Source organism: Neoarius graeffei, chromosome 6, assembly GCF_027579695.1.
Source record: "Neoarius graeffei isolate fNeoGra1 chromosome 6, fNeoGra1.pri, whole genome shotgun sequence".
Classification (NCBI taxonomy): Eukaryota; Metazoa; Chordata; class Actinopteri; order Siluriformes; family Ariidae; genus Neoarius; species Neoarius graeffei.
In genome coordinates this window covers 8,769,596-8,790,671 of record NC_083574.1, presented here as the reverse complement: position 1 = coordinate 8,790,671, position 21,076 = coordinate 8,769,596, and the positions used below count along the sequence as shown (strand labels likewise).

Below are 21,076 nucleotides of genomic sequence, written 5' to 3'. Positions count from 1 at the left end.
TCAGTCGCACAAACTGACGTATTTTGGTCACCGTTCCAGACAGCAGGGCGACAAAGATCTTGCAAAAAGTGGCTGGCAAGAGGAAGCGCGGCAGGCGTAAGATCAGATTTGTCTATCAAGGAGCTGACAGACCTTTCAATCAATGAGGCCACGTGATTGGCCCAAAGGACAGTAGTAGTAGCCTAGTAAACTAGACCCACCCGCCTAGCGGCCAAAAATATTTTTGCCTAGCGAGTGGGTCTAGCCCCGCACCATATAAACAAAAACACCCCGGGCATCAAATCGTGCCCGCCAATCACAACGCAAGGTTTTTGTTTGGATTCTTTGGGCGGGCTTTTGCAGGAGTGACGACAAAGCTGCGCGACGCTGGAGAAAGCGCAACAGGAAAGATGGCTACGGCTAGTGAACAGCGCGTGTTTGACTCCGCTTTGGAATCAGTTTTAGAAGAATTAGACTTGGAATTTTCGTTGAAACATGAGCAGGAAGAGGCTCTCCGCTCATTCCTTTTCAAGAAGGACGTTTTCGCTGTTTTGCCGACCGGCTATGGCAAAAGTCTGATCTACCAGCTGGCTCCGCTCGTAGCCAAAAGGATGGGGCTAGTTTGTGCAGTACGAAGAATTAATAAACAGCTTTGAAACATTACTTTTTGATTGTTTCTTATTTTCCCGTTATTTTAAATTTAAGGGAAATTATTTCACCAAACACCACTAAATAAAAACTCTCAAAAACAGTTTAAGCAAACCCTTGAAAAACACTTGAAAAAGTGAGTGTATGTGGTACAGACTCCAAACTTGTGGTCATTATCTCCAAACTTCTTAATATCTAGAACCTGTTTATTAATTAATACGCATTTTGAAAAATTATTTATTTCAAGGCCTCCCCCACTGCTTTCTGTCGCTCTGACTACGTCACAGTCACTGTTGCGCTGATTGGTCAGAGCGTTGGCCTATACGCACAGAGACAGTTTGAAAGACAGCGGTTTGTTCCTCCCACACCCGTCGGAAATGTCTACGGATCGAGGCCAGACTAAATATTCACATTTATGCTACGTTCACACTGCAAGGCTTAATGCTCAATTCCGATTTTTTTGTGAAATCGGATTTTTTTTGGGAGGTCGTTCACATTAACAAATATATGCGACTTGTATGTGATCCTCAGTATGAACGAAAAGCGACCTAAAAGCGTTCCGCATGCGCATTGCAGGATACGACGACGTCACACGCAGTGAGCACGGCCAGTGTTTACGGAAGTAAAACCGCCCAGTTGCGGTATGACTCATCCAATCTAGCTTGAATAGCTGCATCCCCCCAAATGGAAATCAGCTCCCTAACCTCTGCGTCCTTCCATTGAGAAGATTCAGAACCTTCACAGCCCGAAGCGTCCCTCGCATTGATGTCATGCGCAGGGGCGCAGATACGTTTTTTGAACTGGGGGGGACAAAAAACTGGGGGGGGGGACAAAGCTGCCAGCAAACCAACCCCAACATGCCTGTCAAACTTGTTAGTAACCATAGCAACCAAGCTCGAGCTCACAACCTGTGCAGTCTGCGCAGCTCAACCAACCGAATATCAGTCTTTGTTTTGTTTTATGTGAGTTGTTGCAACTATGTATACACTGCTGTGCACCTCAATAAACCGAATGGTAATTAGTCTTTTGATTTTTCCGTGAGGTTTGCCTTATGCAAAGAAAGACAGCATAGACGTTTTTTCCTCCCTATAAGTCGGGGGGACCGAACGAGGTGAATTTAAATCTGGGTGGGACGAGTCCCACCCTCTATCTGCGCCCGTGATTATGTGCCATGTTGTTGTAACTTTTTTTTGAGAGACCCGCCGCCTACTTCAGCGCAGAATAGTGACGTTTGTGGCTTGTTGATGACGTGTAAGTCGGATGAATGCAACCTGGCGGTTCAGACTGAAGTCGCATATGAAAAGAGCGGATAGGAATCGGAATTAGGACCACATATCCAAACGGCCTGGGTCGGATTTGAAAAAATCGGATCTGTGTCGTTCATATTGTCAATAAAAGATCGGATACAGGTCACATATGGGCGAAAAGATCGGATTTGAGTCACTTCAGCCTGCAGTGTGAACGTAGCCTTAGTCTGGCTTGCCAGGCTACAGTAGTAGTAGAAATGGATAAAAAGTACAGATTTAAAATTGTGCATTTTCAATGGTCAAAAAAAAACCCCGTTACACTCACTCCATTTCAATGGTGTTCTTTAAAGGCACCTGTACAGGACAGCTGACAGGAGTCCATTACTTAGATCTGTTTTTAGCAAGCCTGTTAAATCAGACTATGTACAACTCAAAGAGATCACTGTGTTTTTGATTGACCAGTTCCATCGTCTCCCAAAAACGCTGGCTCTATCCCTCACGTCTGACTCTCACCTGTCTCTCTAGTTGCTCTCGTTTAGTGATCGATAGCGGCGCGTCAAACGGCTTTTCCTCCTTCTCCGTCTCGAGTGTGTTGTGAGTTTTAGTGACGACTCCCGCCAGAGGATCCAGGAACACGTACTTCTTATATCTAAACATGGGTAAGAAACCGGTCAGGACCAGAGACCTCTTTTACAACAGTATATACACAGTTCTGTGCAAGTCTTAGGCACACTTTTTTTTTTTTTCCTTTTCATACAAACTTTTTGTTTATACATTTCTACATTATCGAGTCAGGACAAAAACATTTGAGTTCCAAACTTTTTTTTTTTTTGCCCCCAGCACAAAATTAAACCATGTTTGTATCAGAGCAGCAATATTTCATAAGAAATCACTTTTCAGATTAAAAAAAGAAAACATAATGAAGGCTACTGGAAATTTTTCAGTGCAAAATGAAGACACGAGTGTGACAAAGTAGACTGGTACCAAAATTCAAAAAAGTGCTTATTTAAGGATAGTTTGGGATTTTTGACATGAATCTGTATGGCATCCCCATCAATAGTGTCGTGCAAACACACTGACTTACCCCTGACAGCATCCTGTGAGTCCAGTTCTTGTCCAGTTTTGGTCCAGACGAAAGTAGTCCGGCAAGTTTGTTGGTCACGAAAGTAAAACGTTTTTCGTCTCAAAACAGTACGTGTTCAAAAGAGTGATATATTTGCATCACAAAACCGTTGCCAAATAAAAAGTCAGACCTCGAAATCGCTTGGCACTATTTTCTCTCCCTTCTTATCACTGCGCGCTGCCGCCAGGTGACAGCCACGGCTGTTTCATTCATTGTTTTAGTGATGGGAATTTCGGCTCTTTTTCGGGAGCCGGCTGTTTTGGCTCTTCTTACCATAAGGAGCCGGCTCTTTCGGCTCCCGAGATTTTATTTTTGATTTAAAGGAATACGCCACCCCCAGATGAAATTGAGTCAGTCCCTGCAGTCTCTAGAGTTGGAGGAGTGAGCCAAAGCGTTTTGTAGCCGACCCAGCCATTGTCCTGATCTATAAACGCCCCGGTTAGCTTAGCGTAGTCGCTGTAATCCAGCGTGTCCAGCTAGCATTGTCATTGCAAAAGTGAATTAAATAACTCAAGATTTTTTATAATTATTTCTCATGACTTGTACAGTCACATCGAGTACACATATCAATGCAAATTAACACGAAGGGATTTACTAGACCAATTTATATCTGGAACTATTTTCAGCCACAGCACAGGCAAAGCACCGCTGCAGGCGCAAAGACACCGCGCACCCGTTTTCAGGCGCTGCGCGGCGTCTTTGCGCCTTCCTTTTCCTACCTATTCCTTTAATTGCTGCAATTAGCTAGTTAATTCTGATTCTATTTCTCCTCTCAGTTATAATCTGTCCTGCTTTTGAAAAGATCCTCTCTGGGGGGACAGATGCTGCCACTATACACATCCTCCGTGCCATCACGTGTGTAAGCCGTGGATAGAGTGCAGCCTTGGTCTCCCACCAGCTTAGTGGGTCTGCGTTTCGCTGTCGCCTGGCGGCAGCGCGCAGTGATAAGAAGGGAGAGAAAATAGTGCCAAGCGATTTCGAGGTCTGACTTTTTATTTGGCAACGGTTTTGTAATGCAAATATATCACTCTTTTGAACACGTACTGTTTTGAGACGAAAAACGTTTTACTTTCGTGACCCCAACAAACTTGCCGGACTACTTTCGTCTGGACCAAAACTGGACAAGAACTGGACTCACAGGATGCTGTCAGGGGTAAGTCAGTGTGTTTGCACGACACTATTGATGGGGATGCCATACAGATTCATGTCAAAAATCCCGAACTATCCTTTTAAAGGCATTTTTGAGACAAAGTCGGCAAACAGTCTTATTTTGTCAATTTGGGTGTGCCGAATTCAAATCTGCAATATGCCGAGCTCTATCTGACCTCTGTTGACCTCTAGAGGTCATTGAACTTTGGACCTGTAAACGTCTCAGCTGAACCCAGTTTCTCAGCTTTCTAAGGAATGAAACGTACTAAAATGATTAATGAAGTTAGCAAATGGCCTTAAATGTTTGGGTGCTGAATTCATTTTTCATTTGTAAAACGACATATGACCTCTGATAACCTCAAGGTCATTAAACTTGCCTATGCATTTAACGGCATTTTTAAACTGACTTTACTCCCCCAAAAAGAATATGAACAGACAAAAACAAATAGAAAGGAACAAATACAACATTAAATGCCAGTCCATGTACATGTGACTTACTTTTCACAATGAGAATGCCTAGGCGATCACCTTACATAACATTGCATTACATTTAGCGATTATTGTTTATACAAAGCTACTGAAAAAAGGACAGATTCAGCAGCATACAAAATGTGGGGGCATACAGGGTATACAGGTTAATCAGGGTTAGTATATATGAGTTTTTTTCTTTGTTGTTTGTTTTTTGTAAAGGCTTTACCCCGTTTAAAAAAAAAAACCTCTCATATATACTAACCCTGATTAACCTGTATACCCTGTATGCCCCCACATTTTGTATGCTGCTGAATCTGTCCTTTTTTCAGTAGCTTTGTATAAACAATAACCGCTAAATGTAATGCAATGTTATGTAAGGTGATCGCCGAGGCATTCTCATTGCGTAAAGTAAGTCACATGTACATGGACTGGCATTTAATGTTGTATTTGTTCCTTTCTATTTGTTTTTTGTCTGTTCATATTCTTTTTGGGGGAGTAAAGTCAGTTTAACAATGCTGTTAAATGCATAGGCCTATAGGCCAAGTTTAATGACCTTGAGGTTATCAGAGGTCGTATGTCGTTTTACAAATGAAAAATGAATTCAGCACCCAAACATTTAACAAACAAGGCCATTTGCTAACTTCATTAATCATTTTAGTACATTTCATTCCTTAGAAAGCTGAGAAACTGGGTTCAGCTGAGACGTTTACAGGCCCAAAGTTCAATGACCTCTAGAGGTCAACAGAGGTCAGATAGAGCTTGGCATATTGCAGATTTGAATTTGGCACACCCAAATTGACAAAATAAGACTGTTTGTTTGCTGACTTTGTCTCAAAAATGCCTTTGGGTGTCACAATTCTGGATTTTGGTACCAGTCTAAAGTGTCCAGAAGAACTGTGGCTGGTTCTGGAAGATGCTCAGTAAAACCTCCAGCTCATTTCCGCATAAAACTGCACTCACTGGACCTCAGACTACTATTTTTTTTTAAAAAGCAAAAGGGTCGTCTCACACCAAATACTGACTTTGCGTTTATTCGTTTGTTACAGCTTACTGGTCCGGGCCGTGGTCATTTTTAAGAGCTGAAAATGCATTTGTACGCTAAATATTCAACTGGATAAAAATAATTATTAAAACGTCTCCATAAAAAGTACATTGTTAATTATGTTAAACGTCGATTCTGTCTTCTGTGTCTGTTTCGTGCATGCGGCTCTGAGACCAAGAACACAAAAACGAATGAGGGCACGACTCGGGGGAGGAACGCAGTATGCTGAGCTGAAGAAACCAGGAATCTGGGAATCTCTCTCTCTCTCACACACGTACACAGTTGATAAGGCAAACTGTTCAACAAGTTTAAAGTTACCCCTACTCTTTATTCAAACATGGTGGTGTATATACTGGCTTTTTTTTGTAGGTGTAACAGATGCCAGATTGTTTATGCATCTTAGTTCCATAGGCTACATCAGGGGTTTTCAAAGTGTGGGAGAGTGAGCCCCCCTCAGAGAGCAAATAAACAACAGCGCCCCCCCTTACAATTTTTGTTGTTGCTATACTTAATGTTCCATTTGTATTTTTAAAAAAAAATGGTTGTTGTACACATTTTTTTCTTTTACACGTTTTAAACATCTGTGCTTTTTAAAACATTTTTTTTTTTACACATTTTAAACATCTCATAGCATCGTTAGCTAGCACCTCTTGGCAGACAACACACTGTGGCAGTGGAGCATCTTCAGATCCAGTCCATGAAAATCCAAACTTTAAATAATCGTGGTCATACTGCCTTCTTTTTTCAGTCCCCCCAGGACTCCGCGGGTCTTTTTTGTGATTGTTGCGGGCTAAAATGTCTGATGTTGCGGGGGGTTTCCAAAAAATTGCAATGAAAGTTGCAGTGTTTTTTAGGTTTTTGTTGCGATTACATTGCGGGAGGAAGTGAAAGTTGCAAGAAATTGTTGCGATATGTTAAATATTAAGTTATTACCGAAAAACTATTGATTAAAAAAACAAAAAGACACTGAGAAATGGTCCTATAAACAACTTTACCAATATAAAAGATTACCAGGACTACAAAAATGCAGAAAAATAGGCTTTACTTATCCAAATGCACCTGTTGGTTCAAAAGTTAAAGTGCAGAGAACTTCACAGCACAACATGAAGTTACCTTAAAATATAATATAAATGCCTCAGCTTTCATGTAAGAAAAAAACACTATTACTACTAGTACTGTGTGCAGGCAGTCTCTCCTGAAGACTAAATTAAATACTAATTATAAACTAATAAAATAAATGGCTCAGGCTTCATAGAAAAAAAAAAAACAACAATTTGAACAGAATCTCACAGTATGATGCTGAAGCTGCCTAAACAATGGAAAATAAAATACCATTTTGGCAAAAATGTTGGCATCCATTAATTTCTTGTATTAAGTAAAAAAATAAAGTGCGCACAGTCCTTCACTGTAAACATAACACACTTTCAGTAACAGAATTTAAGCCGATATAAACATTGTCTCGCACACAGTGTTGCCAGATACTGCTGACGTTTTCCAGCCCAAAATATGTTCAAAACCCGGCAAAATGCACTTAAAACCGCCCAATCTGGCAACACTGCGCGCATGCTGCTTCTCTTGAACGTCTACACGGAAGTAAGGCGGAAGGTAGTTTGTCGACGTCACTTCAAGACGATGCCAACGATTGGTCAAATTTGGATATAATTGCAACACCGCCCTGAATTCGCGGGGATTGGTTGAATTTGCAAATCGCAACATCGCGAAATCCTGGAGGGTCTGGTTTTTTGCTTGGCCCAGATTCTGTCTCCTCACTCACTGTAGCTTTAGGTACTAAAAATCGATCCATTTTGTCTCTGGTAAAGGCTAGCTGAAGTTCGCTAAATGTCTGCAATAGTAACTTATTCTGGTTTACATTTCCTCATGTTGAGGCGTGCCCCACACTTTGAAAAGCCCTGGGCCACATGGTTAGGGGATCTTTTGTCCTCATTGCTTGGGCCAGATCAAACCATTAAACCAGCTTAAATTATTCTTACTCTTGCCACATACATGATTTTTTTTTTTTCCCCCAAAACTGATGATATTCAGTTCAAACACCATTAAAAGTAATTTCAGGAATAGATCTCTTGTGTGACGTGTAATTCACCCCTCTCACGGACCTCGGTGATTTTAAAATGCTGGCTACGGCCCTGCTGATTACTGTTTTTAAATGTTGAAACATTTCATTATTTTTTAAGCCATTTTTGGTCTACAGCACTTCTTTACACGTGCCCAAGACTTATACAGTACTGTGCAAATGACACATTCACCGAACAATTCTCAATGACCTGAGACCATTTGGAAAACAAGAACACTCCAAGTAAAGGAGGAATTCGGTAAACGTGTGTGTGTGTGTGGAGAGAGACGCACAAGTTCTCTGTGGTGTTAAAGAGCAGTAGAGAGCTGACGGAGCTGATGTTTCTCGGCAGACTCCCCAGCCCCTCCTCGGTCTCATCCTCCGAGCGCTTCTTAGCGTTCACGCACACTGGAAAATACATCAACTTCTCCTGCAACGCACAGAAACAGGAACATGAATAGACCTGCAGCAATTAATAATAATTAGTGCTGTCAAGCGATTAAAATATTTAATCGCGATTAATGTCGCGACTGTCATAGTTAACCCGCGATTAATCGCAATTTAATCGCACATTTTTGTCACATAAAAAACCATTGTAATTCTCTTATCAGCATAAAAAAAGTGAATGGGCTTGCTTTGTACCAATGTTGTTGTTTTTTTTTATTGCAAAGCATAACACGTCTTGACACAGCCACTGCAAAGTGAAACCTAAGCCGAGCACCGGCGCGGGGCTAGCAAAAGAACCATGAGTGAAATGATCTACTATTTGAGTTAGTCTACAACTCAGAGAGACAGGTTACACAGTGACGGTAGGCTTGACATGCTTGATTATAATATAAAGTACACTATTATATTAAGTTGTTCGTTGATAAATATTGCATTGAATCTGATCTTTACTGTTTCAGCTCACTTAACACATTTTGTACTTTTACACTTTCTGCCTGTTGATGTGTCGCGCTGTCCAATCAGAGGCGGCCAAATTTGCATATTACAGGAAGGATTTCTGGGATAGCATTGAGTTTACAGTTCAGGCTTCTTTAGACGCTGTCTTCTTAAAACTGAATAAATATTTAAAAAGAGCCAAATGAGCCAGTCTTTTGAACGGCTCTTTTCAAAGAACGGATCACAAAGATGCGGATCCCATCAAAGAGCCATAAATCCCATCTCTACTAGCGCGCCCTGCCCACGCTGGTTCTTTGGGGGGAGGGCAGAGGATTCTGGCTGTGCGGGGCGTGGCATTACAGTCTAGCTGCTGGGTTTCTAAGCAAAGTCTCTGTTCCAAGTTCCTGGCAGTTTCAAAAGCTTATGAAAAACCTACATCATGTCACAGAGCGTTAATCTCGCGATAAAAAAATTATCGCCGTTAAAATTGAGTCAAGTTAACACGTTAATAACGCGACATTTTTGACAGCACTAATAATAATACAAGGTGTTTAAAAAAACAAAATCATATATCGTTTCACAATCTAATAACTTTGCAAATTCTTGTTCAATTGACCTCAAATTTTAACAGCGTGTGTGAAAACAGGTCAGAATTTTATAGTTTTATTTTTTTAAATCTTTTTAGGTATAGACTGGAAAAGAAAAGATGTTGTGTGTGTTAGAGCAGGGTTTCTCAAACCTAAAGACCCACTGTAGCCCTAATACGGACTGATTACACAGTCCCAGTATGAAGGGAGAACTGAACGTAGGCTACGTGCTGACTTTTAACCTCAAAATGACCGGCCCGGTCACCCACAGAGATTTGGTAAAAGAAAAGTCAGCATTCTAATGCGAAGGATGCGCCTGCTTTCTCGCCACCAACAGGGCGAAACGAGGAAGACAGGGTGACGAGGCCACTCGGAGCGTGGTTTCTGAGTTGAGCCTGTTTCGGTATTTTGTCTTAATGTGAAAATGCGGTCTCGCAGAGGTATGTTGAATGGAAAGGCATCAGTGTTTTCACTGCCGTCTCACTCAGCTGGGGATATTCATTCATCGCAGCATGACAGCCAGAATTCAGTCCTGTTAAAAAGTAAAAGGTCTGTTAGGGTTTTTAAAGCTTTCAGGTTTCAACGTTGGGGACACGGAGCCTCGTTTATCAATATTTTAGTAGAGTTGTGCGTTTGCAGAAGCTAAAGTGAACTAAAAATGTCCAATTCATATTTATGCGAGTTGAAGCCAATTGTTTACGTTAGTTCGTATTGTCTGTAAATTTAAACACGCCAATGAATACCAAATTTCCCATGTAAATCAGGGGCGTAACTAGGATTTTTCAGGGTGTGTGTGAGAGACAGTGGCGGCTGCTGGTTTTTAAAACAGGGGAAGCCCATTTTACGCATTCATCGTAAAACCTGTAGGCCGGATATCAAAGCATAGAAAGGTGTGCCCCATTAGCATAGTGAACTAGACAACCCTACCTAGTGGCAGAAAGTATTTTTGCTTGTACATTTCATGTTATAGTCTGGCTTGCCAGGCTAGTGCCTCATATCCTTAATCAAAAATATCAAACATCCAAAAATCACTGGCTATTCAACGAAGAGCCTTGAACATCATACCCTGATATGCAACACAGTCTTTAACACAACACCCAGCTGTGCAACAGAGTCTGGAAATTCATAACCAGGTAGGCTATGCAACACACAGAACCTTGAATATTATACCCAGGTATAACCTATAACACAGAGCCCACCATTCTCTTAACATTACTGAACAATATACACACTTCAGATTCATGAACATGAACACTATTTATACACAAATTCTGCCCTCCGCTCCTTTTCCAGAAAATGGTCTGTGACCCTGTCATACCAGCTGGTTGTGCTTTCCAGAGACTTCACCAATTTCTGTTAGCAGCTAGCACTGCAGATCCCAATAAGGCTCAAGCTAGCCTACAACCAGATTGAACTACAAATGAAATAAACGAGTGAATTCACGAATGATCAAACTGATAGAATGGATGAAAGTTAACGGAGCACAACGAGTAATATTTACATTTATTTACAGAGTAATGTACAGAGACATCAATGAGAAGAAACGTTTATATGAAAAGAAAGTCGGACAGCACTTTGGCACACGACTACACTTTCTCGACATCCGCTAGGGACTGACTGATCATACTTCCGTGTTCCTCGCCGACGCCGAAGTACAGAGCCCGCCCTCCTCATGTCTTTCAAACACCACCTCCAATAATCCTTCATCAGCCCGGCTTCTTGCCCCTCCCACCGTCTCGTTTAGTCCCAGAGAAGCCCGGCTTCCCTGGAAGTGACGATTTTGTCGATTTTAACCAATAACAACTAGCCGAAATTGGCTGTTCAGAGCCCTCTCATAGACTGCAACGGATACCCGGCTGCCAGCGTATAGAGCCCATTGAAATAAGAAAGGTTACAGCCAGTGTTGCCAGATTGGGCAGTTTTAAGTGCATTTTAGCGGGTTTTGAACATATTTTGGCTGGAAAACGTCAGCAGTATCTGGCAACGCTGGTTACAGCCTGGCAGCAAAGGGGATTCTCGTAGCGAACTGCAAGTTCGTCAGACATCACTCAAATAAGTTACAGGATAGTTATGAACGTAAATACAATCTTGGGCATATATTATGTTATGCAAGTTATTGTTTTAATGAGAATTCAACGTCGTAGATGCCGCAGTTTGGGGAGAGAATTTTAGGGGAAGCTCGGCTTCCCTTGTTGTCTCTGAGAAATCGTCCCTGGTGTGAGAGACGCACTGACTGGCAGCCTGAGTGCATTACGTAACAAAAAAATTCCCATTGCAAGTTTTAAGCAGCTTAGAAACCGGCTCTTCCATTATTGCTGTTTCTGCCACGTTTTCTTGATGATGTGTTCTAGAAACGACACTAAAACTCAGCTTCGAAGCCACAAAATGCAACTTTGATGGAAAAAAATGTAATAAATTGCTTACCTCTCTTCACGTCGAAAGAAGGAGGAAAGTTTCGCTTGTTTTAACATGGCGAATTATTAACACGAGGAAATACTTGTAATTCGCAACTAAAAAGACTGCAGCTACGTACACTGGCAGCTCGAACATGCTTTCTAATGCGATCGTGTTGCGCTTGCGCAGAACGGTGTCAGTCCTGCGCGCCTTAGCTCGTGCACCTGAGCCGTTAACAAAGAACACCTGTCTTTAATCAATGAACTATGTTTGGGCTATTTAAGGACCGCGCCCATGCAAGGACGATGCGAAGTATTACGCTGCGTCTAGGAACGCGAAAAATAAAATTTCCCCATTCGGAAAACCGGAGATTTTCAAGAGTTTTGTCAAATTTCCGGGTAAATCCGGAAGACTTTTCATCTACACTACCGTTCAAAAGTTTGGGGTCACTTTGAAATGTCCTTATTTTTAAAAGAAAAGCACTGTTCTCTTCAATGAAGATCACTTTAAACTGATCAGAAATACACTCTATGGAGCTCTTGCAGTCACGTGACCGAATCCCGGCTGGAATGTAAACAGTCGCCATCTTGTCGGTCAACAACACAGCTGAATATTGTTGCACTCGTGTACAAAATGGATCAATTTCAACCGACGGACTACACGGCTCATTTTTCTAATGAACAGATAACTAGATACGTCTAAAATAAACGACCTACGGATTAGTGACCCTTATCGCTTACCGGACGTAGTTTTCACGACCGTGTCAGTGGATATTGAACTGCCAGAGGTGGAATACCCAGACGTGTATAATTACCTCATTAACTTTCCTTCACTGTTCAGTGGTGAAGCACTGCGTGCTTATAAATCTCTGGACAGTTATCTTTACAGAAATTCAGGATTTGTCAGCGACTCAGATGTGGCATCTTGTAAACAAGAAAATAACAATCCTCATTGGACGGGTAAGTCACTTAAGTATTGAGTACTAGTACTGATACTAGATATATCAGTAGTATCTAGTATAGCACTGACCAGCCGATTATGGTTGAATATTTTATATTATCAGTTAGATCAAGTATCAGTAGTCTGTTACTGTATATATGGTATACCGGATAGCAGCAATCCATTTTGCACGCCTGTCAGGGTCCCGTGGCAGCCTATGAAACTTTCTTCCCGATTTCTGACCTCTCCTGTTGTGGCATTTATATGCCATACAACTCTCCGGCATTGTGGCACGGTAATATTTGCAGATTTGGGCGAAAAACAACAAAAATCAGTGTCGGTAAATTGCGATGGCGGAAATATGGCGTTTGACCGACAAGATGGCGTCTGTTTACAATCTGGATCGGCTGTGACATCACATGCAAGTGGACTATACATTGCTAATGTGCTAAATGACTATTCTAGCTGCAAATGTCTGGTTTTTGGTGCAATATCTCCATAGGTGTATAGAGGCCCATTTCCAGCAACTCTCACTCCAGTGTTCTAATGGTACAATGTGTTTGCTCATTGCCTCAGAAGGCTAATGGATGATTAGAAAACCCTTGTACAATCATGTTAGCACAGCTGAAAACAGTTGAGCTCTTTAGAGAAGCTATAAAACTGACCTTCCTTTGAGCAGATTGAGTTTCTGGAGCATCACATTTGTGGGGTCGATTAAATGCTCAAAATGGCCAGAAAAATGTCTCGACTATATTTTCTATTCATTTTACAACTTATGGTGGGAAATAAAAGTGTGACTTTTCATGGAAAACACAAAATTGTCCGGGTGACCCCAAACTTTTGAACGGTAGTGTACATTTTGCTGAGCATCTTCCAGAACCATGGAATGAATCAATCCATTTATCAAACCTGCTTTTAAAAGCAAGCAAACACCAAAACCAACAAACAAAAGATGTACTTCATTCACATTCCAAAGTTTCTTTGCACAGCACCCTTTTCTTTTCCCAATGTTGTGTGTTCCGGGATGCTTTTCTGCTCATCGCGGTTGTCCAGAGTAGTTATTTAAAGGGCTGATGACCAGTGATGGGAATAACGGCGTTAGAAATAAACGGCGTTACTAACGGCGTTACTTTTTTTAGTAACGAGTAATCTAACTAATTACTTTTTACATCGTTATAACGCCGTTCCCGTTACTTACAATAAAATACTATGCGTTACTTTATTAAAGCTGTTCTCATCTGGCACGCTGCTCGTTCAGCCTTTCTTTACTCTGCTTTAGTGCGGGGCGGGGAGACACGAGACAACGGCACAGTAAGCCAATCAGAGTAGATTTGGACAACATACGTAGGTAGGCCACGCCTACTGCACACTCTTTCAATCGGAAGACAGCGATGGCGAGCGGTCAGCCCAGCACTGCGCTTTCACATTGGAAATACAGCCATTACTTTTCATTACTTGAAATAAAAGGCAAGAGTGTTTACGTGCAATGCACATTATGTCGAGGAACAAAGCGTTTGTCCTCGTCAGTGGCCAGTAATTAGTAACATAATTTTAATAACTACAAAAATATATTACATTTGATAGATGTCTTATCTCATTGTCCCACAAAAATATTAATATAGTGTAGATAACGTTACTAATTGGTTTTGTTAAGTGTCCATTTCAGTCATTAAACACATTTAAACATTCACTTTTATTATGATTACACTAATTGAATTTGATTTTTTTTTTGAGGGGGAACAAAATGTAACGGAATAATTACTTTCCCTGGTAATTAGTTACTTTTATGACAAAGTAACTCCGTTACTAACTCAGTTACTTTTTGGGAAAAGTAACTAGTAACTATAACTAATTACTTTTTGAAAGTAACGTGCCCAACACTGCTGATGACACGTTTTTGATATCTTTGGCGATGTTTTATAACATAAAAAGTAATTCCCGATGATCCATATATTAATTCATGAAGGCGCCTATTTTACAAGTTATGATAAAAAACGCGGCTATTTGGGCAAATTTGACAGGGCTGCAGCACCCAGGAGACGAAAGAGGAGGAGGAGCTATATGACGTCAGCGAAAGAATCTTCCTCCTCACTTACCAGTTTGTTGTTGATGCGACAGGTGTTCAGTTTATCAGTATTATTATTATACATTTACATATATTAGTTATTATGCCTTCGCGTTGTGTTGCCGGCTTTTGCTCCAAAACCCACAAGGACGGGGTAAGTTTATTCAAGTTTCCCAGATCCCGAGCTGCATGCGAAGTGGGTGAAGCAAGTCAGGCGCACTCGTGACAAGTGGGAGCCCTCACCAACATCCGTCCTGTGCTCTGAACACTTCGATTTGGATTGTTTTGACACCCTTCCCAGCTTAAAAGAATCTCTTGGGTGTTCAGTTCAGCACAAACGTGTGTTACTACCATCAGCAGTGCCTACAGTATTCCGGAGGGGGTCTACTAGTAGCTACGCCGGATCCAGCAGTCGCCTGGGACAAGCCGACTCCTCCAAAGACAGTCCAACTGTCAGAACATGTGTTGAGAAACGACATAAGATAAAGGTACGTAGAGCTATAGAGTGCTCCGACATGATGCTAAAAATAGTAACCATGCGGTCTGCGCGGCCATCTTGGAAGTGACTCGCTCCAGAGCGCTCATAGAGTACACATTCATGATAATCATAAATGTAATCATAAAGTCGGCGTGATATCAGTCATGTATTTGCTTGTGAAAGCTTGCGGCTTTCATGTAACTGCCGCCTAGCAAAGAGAGGCAAAGGGTAAAGAGGGTAGGCTATCATAGATTCTATTCGGAAGAGATCAACACATGATTGCTTAAAAATTAGGTATTTTAACAATTTGCATCTGTTTTGTGATTATCGTGACACTTGTGTGTTATATAGAACTGTATGTCTTATCAGCACATCGAGGATCTTCCACCGGAGGCTTTAGCAAGTACTCGTAGCAACACTACACTTTACCCTTTGCCATGCGCTGTTAGGGAACGGTAGCAAGTACCCCGATGACCGACTTCAAGAATATGTAGAAAAAATTTAGAAATTATACTTTCCAAAAGTCATTTGAGCTTAGTGAATCGCATTTCCATTTATATTGTAGGTTCTTGCTGATGTTTTTGCGGAGTATGACGCAGCTGTTGAATCAGAAGCTGCAGAGTTTGTATGTACTAGTTGTGAACATTCACATTATCATCAATCTCATTAATCAGATAAAATCATGCCATCATGATCACTGCTTAAAGTACCAGTATTTGGTTGCTGAAGAGCTAGCACTAGAGAGTTCACCGGCGTTTTCATGCGCCATTTCCATTGAGTAGAACAACCAGTGAACCTCAGCGTGTTCTTCCGCTGACGTCACAGCATGGCCGCGAGCCACGGACCCAGTTTTCTTGCGCTGTGCAATTAAAAGTTGGATATTCGCGTAACAGCTTCTTTTCACGCAATTATAACAGAAATCTAACATGTTTGCCATGTTGTATAGTTTATTTAAGAAATTGCATAGAGTCATACTCGTGTCATCAGCACTTTAAGGTCACTGGACCCTTCCTGAACACGTCTGGGTTTTCTCCTCTGCCCTCGCCGGATGCTTTTTTTTTTTTTTGTCTCTGCATTATGCTGCCGCTACATGACTGGAGCATTTTATACGGGAGTAAAGTGACGGCTGAGTTTATAACCGATCTAGGACTCGTATAATATTATTAAGACAGGAAATTGGATTTGGCTCGCCTCAACCTGGTAACTGATGGGATGGGACTCTGCAGTGCCATGTTCACCACGTACCCAAATCGCTGGAGGATTCAGACTTAAGAAGTCAAAGAAAAATAATTCCTTCACTCACCTGTAAGGCCTTGTCATCCAGGGGGCGGAGCTTGCCTTGAACTTTGTAGCGAGGTCGTTTCTGAGATGCTGGATCTACGGCACCCGTAAATATCGAAGAATAATCCTGCAGTCTCTCAGGGGCAGGGTATTTCGCACTGGAAAACACCTAAACACACACAATTTTATTTTGCCGCAAGTGCACACATTCGTTACGCATACCTGATCACGCACGTTTTAAGTAGACACCAGAGCCTCTGAACAGCGCGCACAGATTTTTAATTTAGCACGCCCGCTAATTCCATTCTACAGATCATCTGCAGAGCAAATGCCGCGTGTCTCGAGTGGCCGCGGATTAATAATGGACTTACAGACTCCGTTATAAATACAGAGTTATGTAAGGGACCTAATGATGCGTCCTGATATTAGTCGGAAAACGAGGCAGTTCGTTACGTCTTATCATGACTGGTGACTAAACTGAAAATTTTGTATTTTTCTTAATAAATCAAATCACTGAATAAGAAATTAGCAAACTCATTATTTAACAAGACCAAGTGTGAGCTCCTGCTCGCTTGCGTATCCTGCCGCTCTCGCTTATATCAGAACGCAAGCAATCGAAGGACTACGACGCTTATTATTATATAAATGTCGACTTCGACAAATAATGAACCCTCAAGCAAGTAAGTAAAGAGCAGTGTCTCTCCCCAGGGATTTCAAACAGCATCCTGGTAAACTGTCATTTTGAAAGAGCATTCTGCTTCTTGAAACAGCGTCAAAATCCGCTCTGTGTTTCGCAAATACGTTCAGTCGGTAAACAGGAAGTCGATGTACGACAGACCTGAAAACAGTATAGAACCCCAAGCGGCTATGATTTGTGATTGCTGAGAAAAAGGGTGTTAGACGGACAGAGGTAAACCAGTATATATTATTAACTTTCTATGTATGTTACAGGGATGAGAATGGGACACTTTAAAAAAAAAAAAGTCTGCCAACTTTCCCACGTTTTTATATATATATATATATATATATATATATATAGACACACACACACACACATACATACAGTGGGGCAAAAAAGTATTTAGTCAGTCACCAATTGTGCAAGTTCTCCCACTTAAAAAGTTGCACTACTGCAGATCATCGCCGCCTCATGCATCATCAAAATTTGTCTCACGGCCCCCTTTCCCATATCACAACGTCACTGCCGGGGTCAGCGTGACTGCGTATATTTTATATGGGGGTGCCTTGAGAATTTGCATACTTCTGAAGGGTGCCGTGACTGAAAAAAGGTTGAGAAACGCTGCCTTAAATCATCTTCAGTGCTTGAAGAAGCTCGCCCAAAAAACTTCAGCTTAGACTGCGCCATTGTTTGGTTCAGGCAGAGATAATTACACCAGGCCGATTAATTCGCAGTGCGATTGGTCAAAAGCTTGGCGCTCATTACGTGTAGTCGATTTTTATAGCTTTGGAGTGGTTCAGATCCTACTTGGCAGAGCGAATGTTTCGTCTCAGCCTCGGGGATTCTGTATCCTCCTCCGCTCCTGTCTTGTGTGGGGTCCCACAGGGGTCAGTTTTAGGCCCCCCTTCTCTTCGCTCCCACTTGGTTCCATTCTTAGGAGGCACGGCATTTAATTCCACTGTTACGCGGACGACAGTCAGATTTATGTCCCTCTTAAAAGGAATGATGCATATTCTTTCAAACTGTTGCTCAAGTGTCTTGATGACAAAGACCTAGATGGCTTTTAACTTTTTAAATTGTAATGAAAATAAGACAGAGTTGATGGTATTTGGTGGCGCCACTGGGACCCCCCCGTAGATGTGTGATCCTTAGCCCATTATATTAAGCCAACCATCACCAACCCTGGGGTTAAAGTGGACGCCGATCTTAATCTCGACAGTCAGAGCAGGGTAGTCGTCAAATCCAGTTTTTTCCAGTTGAGGCAGCTGGCCAAGATAAACCAAATTCTTTCTCGGCAGCACTTTGAGGCAGTAATCCACGCCTTTCTTACCACCCGGCTGGATTACTATAACGCACTCTATATGGGGGTTAGTGGGTCCTCCATCGCCCGTCTTCAGATGGCATGAAATGCTGCCGCGTGTCTTTTAACTGACACACGTAAATATGAACATATTTCCCGCATTTTAACCTCACTCCACTGGTTGGCCATACATTTTAGGATTTATTTTAAAATTCTTTTATTTGCTTTTAAATCCCTTCACGGTCTTGCCCCGCCCTACCTCTCTGAGCTGCTACATCATTATACTCCCACCCACTCTTTCAGGTCAGCTGATCAGCTGCTCCTAAGCATGCCTAAAACTAAGCGTTAAGCTTAGGCTACATCCACATGACAACGGCAACGAGATTTTATTAAAAAAATATCGCGTCCACATGGGCAACGGATCAGTAAAATATCAGGTACATATGGCAACGCAACACTTGCTGAAAACGATGCAATACACATGCCACACCTCTACGTGCGCTGCAAGACGGTCCCATCGGAGACACCAGAACAATAGAAGAAGTAGGACGCATGCGCATAAACCCCTTCTTCTACCCGGCGTGAAGCACTCTCAGGAACAAGCACACAACAACAACAAGATGGCGGCTGCGACTACGCGAGGAAATCGTGCCTTCTGTGTGTACAAATTAGTTTTATTAGTGTGCATAGTTTTATATAACTTAATTTTCTTATTGTGTGTGAACATTTTGAAAAGCAGTCTTATCCAATAAAAAAAAAAGAAATTCAAGAAATGGTTCAGTTCCTTGTTTATTTAAAAGAAAAGCTGTATACAAAAGTGAATGCAATGCAGTGGTTCATATAAAACAGCGAGAGTGCTGCTTGTTCTAGTCATGTGGCTGTGACGTCATCGTAAACAAATCCGTTCTACTCATTCAGACGACTTCGCAACGGCGCCGTTGCCAGATTTTTCCACTCTGGAACCCGTTCTCAAAAAATATCGTTTTGGGGCACCCAAAACGCCGGTGCCTTGTGGACGCCAGGCCGAAACGATAAACAATTTTATCAGATTCACCTGAATCCGTTGCCGTGTGGACAGGGCCTTAGAAGGGACCGTGTTTAATTGTAGTACAAAGAAAGAAAAGGAGAGGAGGGGGAAAAAAAAAAAAAACCCGGGTGCCTAAGCTAAATTATTCCTGGTGCTTGTTGCCAGTACGATGCACGTTATTACTCCAGAGCTGATTATTTATTTCCCCTTTTACGGAGTGCTTTATTACAACAACTTGCCAAATTTGGTTTATTTAAAAAAAAAAAAAAAAGGAAAAAAAAAAGCGCAGTTATTATTTGGTGAAATAAAATTACACCTACTGTCTCCGTGTCAAAAAAAAAAAAAAACAGTGTAAGCTGTTCCTATCTATAGAAAGCAAAACGTATGCATTAACAAAAACCTGCGACTTGTATTACAGCCTGAACTACAGTGAGAGAACATTATTAAACACCTTCTGACCAATCAGAATGAAGAATTCAACAACAGCTTGGTGCAACAGATATGGGGGGAAAAAAATAAATAAAGTGTGTGTTTATACTGAAAGTGTGTTTATCACCTTGGTGGCTTTCTTGCTTCCTTTAATCTTGTGAACTCGAGCTTGGGCCAATTTAATGCGGTCAGTTACGGCCTGAAGGTGAGCGCGGTTCCTCTCCACACTCTGAGATACCCTGCAAAAAAAACCAAAAAACACTCAAGTCTGTGTGTGTTATTTCTCTCTATGCCACAATATTAAAAAAAAAACCATAAAAAAGTTATAATCATGCCTGAAGTGCTTAGCTGATGTAAGCTATATTAAACATGCAAGCTTGTGCATGTACGTGTACACACACACACACACACACACACACACACACACACACACACACACACACACATCTTAAGTACACCCTGCAGCCCAGTCAGGAGTGAAATGGGCTGAAATTAAGAGAGACATTAAAAAAAGAAAAGAAAAAGTACATCCTAATGGAGCTGACCCAGAAAACCAGCAGTTATCTTCACACACACACACACCAAGCAAAACGTCTCTCCTCCACTATGTTGTCATGGTAACACTACGGCTGATTTCTCCATTCCTGTCACTGATATTAGCATATCTGAGCACTCACACACGCGCGCGCGCATGCATACAGAACAAATAAAATCTACAGCATCTGCCATTTACTGAACTTCCTGCCCTTTCCTCATATTTTCTTCCCCACATCTTATTTTTCATATAAATAAGCGCTTTTTATTTAACAAAAAAAACAAACAAACAAGATTTTAACTTTTTTTAAATATTAACATCTTCTGAAATACATTTGGAAGCAGTACATGCTCATGATCCAGTGTAGGTTAAATATAATCCTCATTAACACATGCTTGGATGAGGGAAGAGAAAATAATTAATGAATGACTTTTACGTATTAATTAGTATGCACATCTGCTTCATATATCTTCTGGAGTGCGAGAATTGGTCAGAAGATAAAAACCTGGTTGCCCTGTCCGCATTTTTTATTTGAAATTTGTATCTCTCTATTGTTTCTTGAAAGCCAAGTCATTAAAATGCTTCTCTTTAAATACCAAGAATTTCATCTGACTGTTTTTTTTTTTTTTTATTACTTGGTTTTATGCCCTGCTCTGTTGAAATATAAATAAATTAATGTTTTGAAACAGCTACACAATATTTTGGGTATTTATCTGATTAAATAGCAAAAATAAAAAATGTCAAAAAAAA

The 21,076-nt window shown here is 41.4% G+C and overlaps 1 protein-coding gene across 2 annotated transcripts in view; it reads right to left on the bottom strand.

Moving 5' to 3' along the window:
• Nucleotides 1–21,076, bottom strand: part of wash1 (WAS protein family homolog 1) — a 39,704-nt gene that overhangs the window by 7,181 nt on the left and 11,447 nt on the right. For both annotated transcript variants that reach the window (XM_060923271.1, XM_060923269.1), the window contains 4 exons: nucleotides 19,919–20,030; nucleotides 16,379–16,525; nucleotides 8,024–8,160; nucleotides 2,388–2,523 (listed from right to left, as the gene is read on the bottom strand). In XM_060923271.1, coding sequence (XP_060779254.1) covers nucleotides 2,388–2,523; nucleotides 8,024–8,160; nucleotides 16,379–16,525; nucleotides 19,919–20,030 — 532 coding nt within the window. The remainder of the gene's footprint in view (nucleotides 1–2,387; nucleotides 2,524–8,023; nucleotides 8,161–16,378; nucleotides 16,526–19,918; nucleotides 20,031–21,076) is intronic.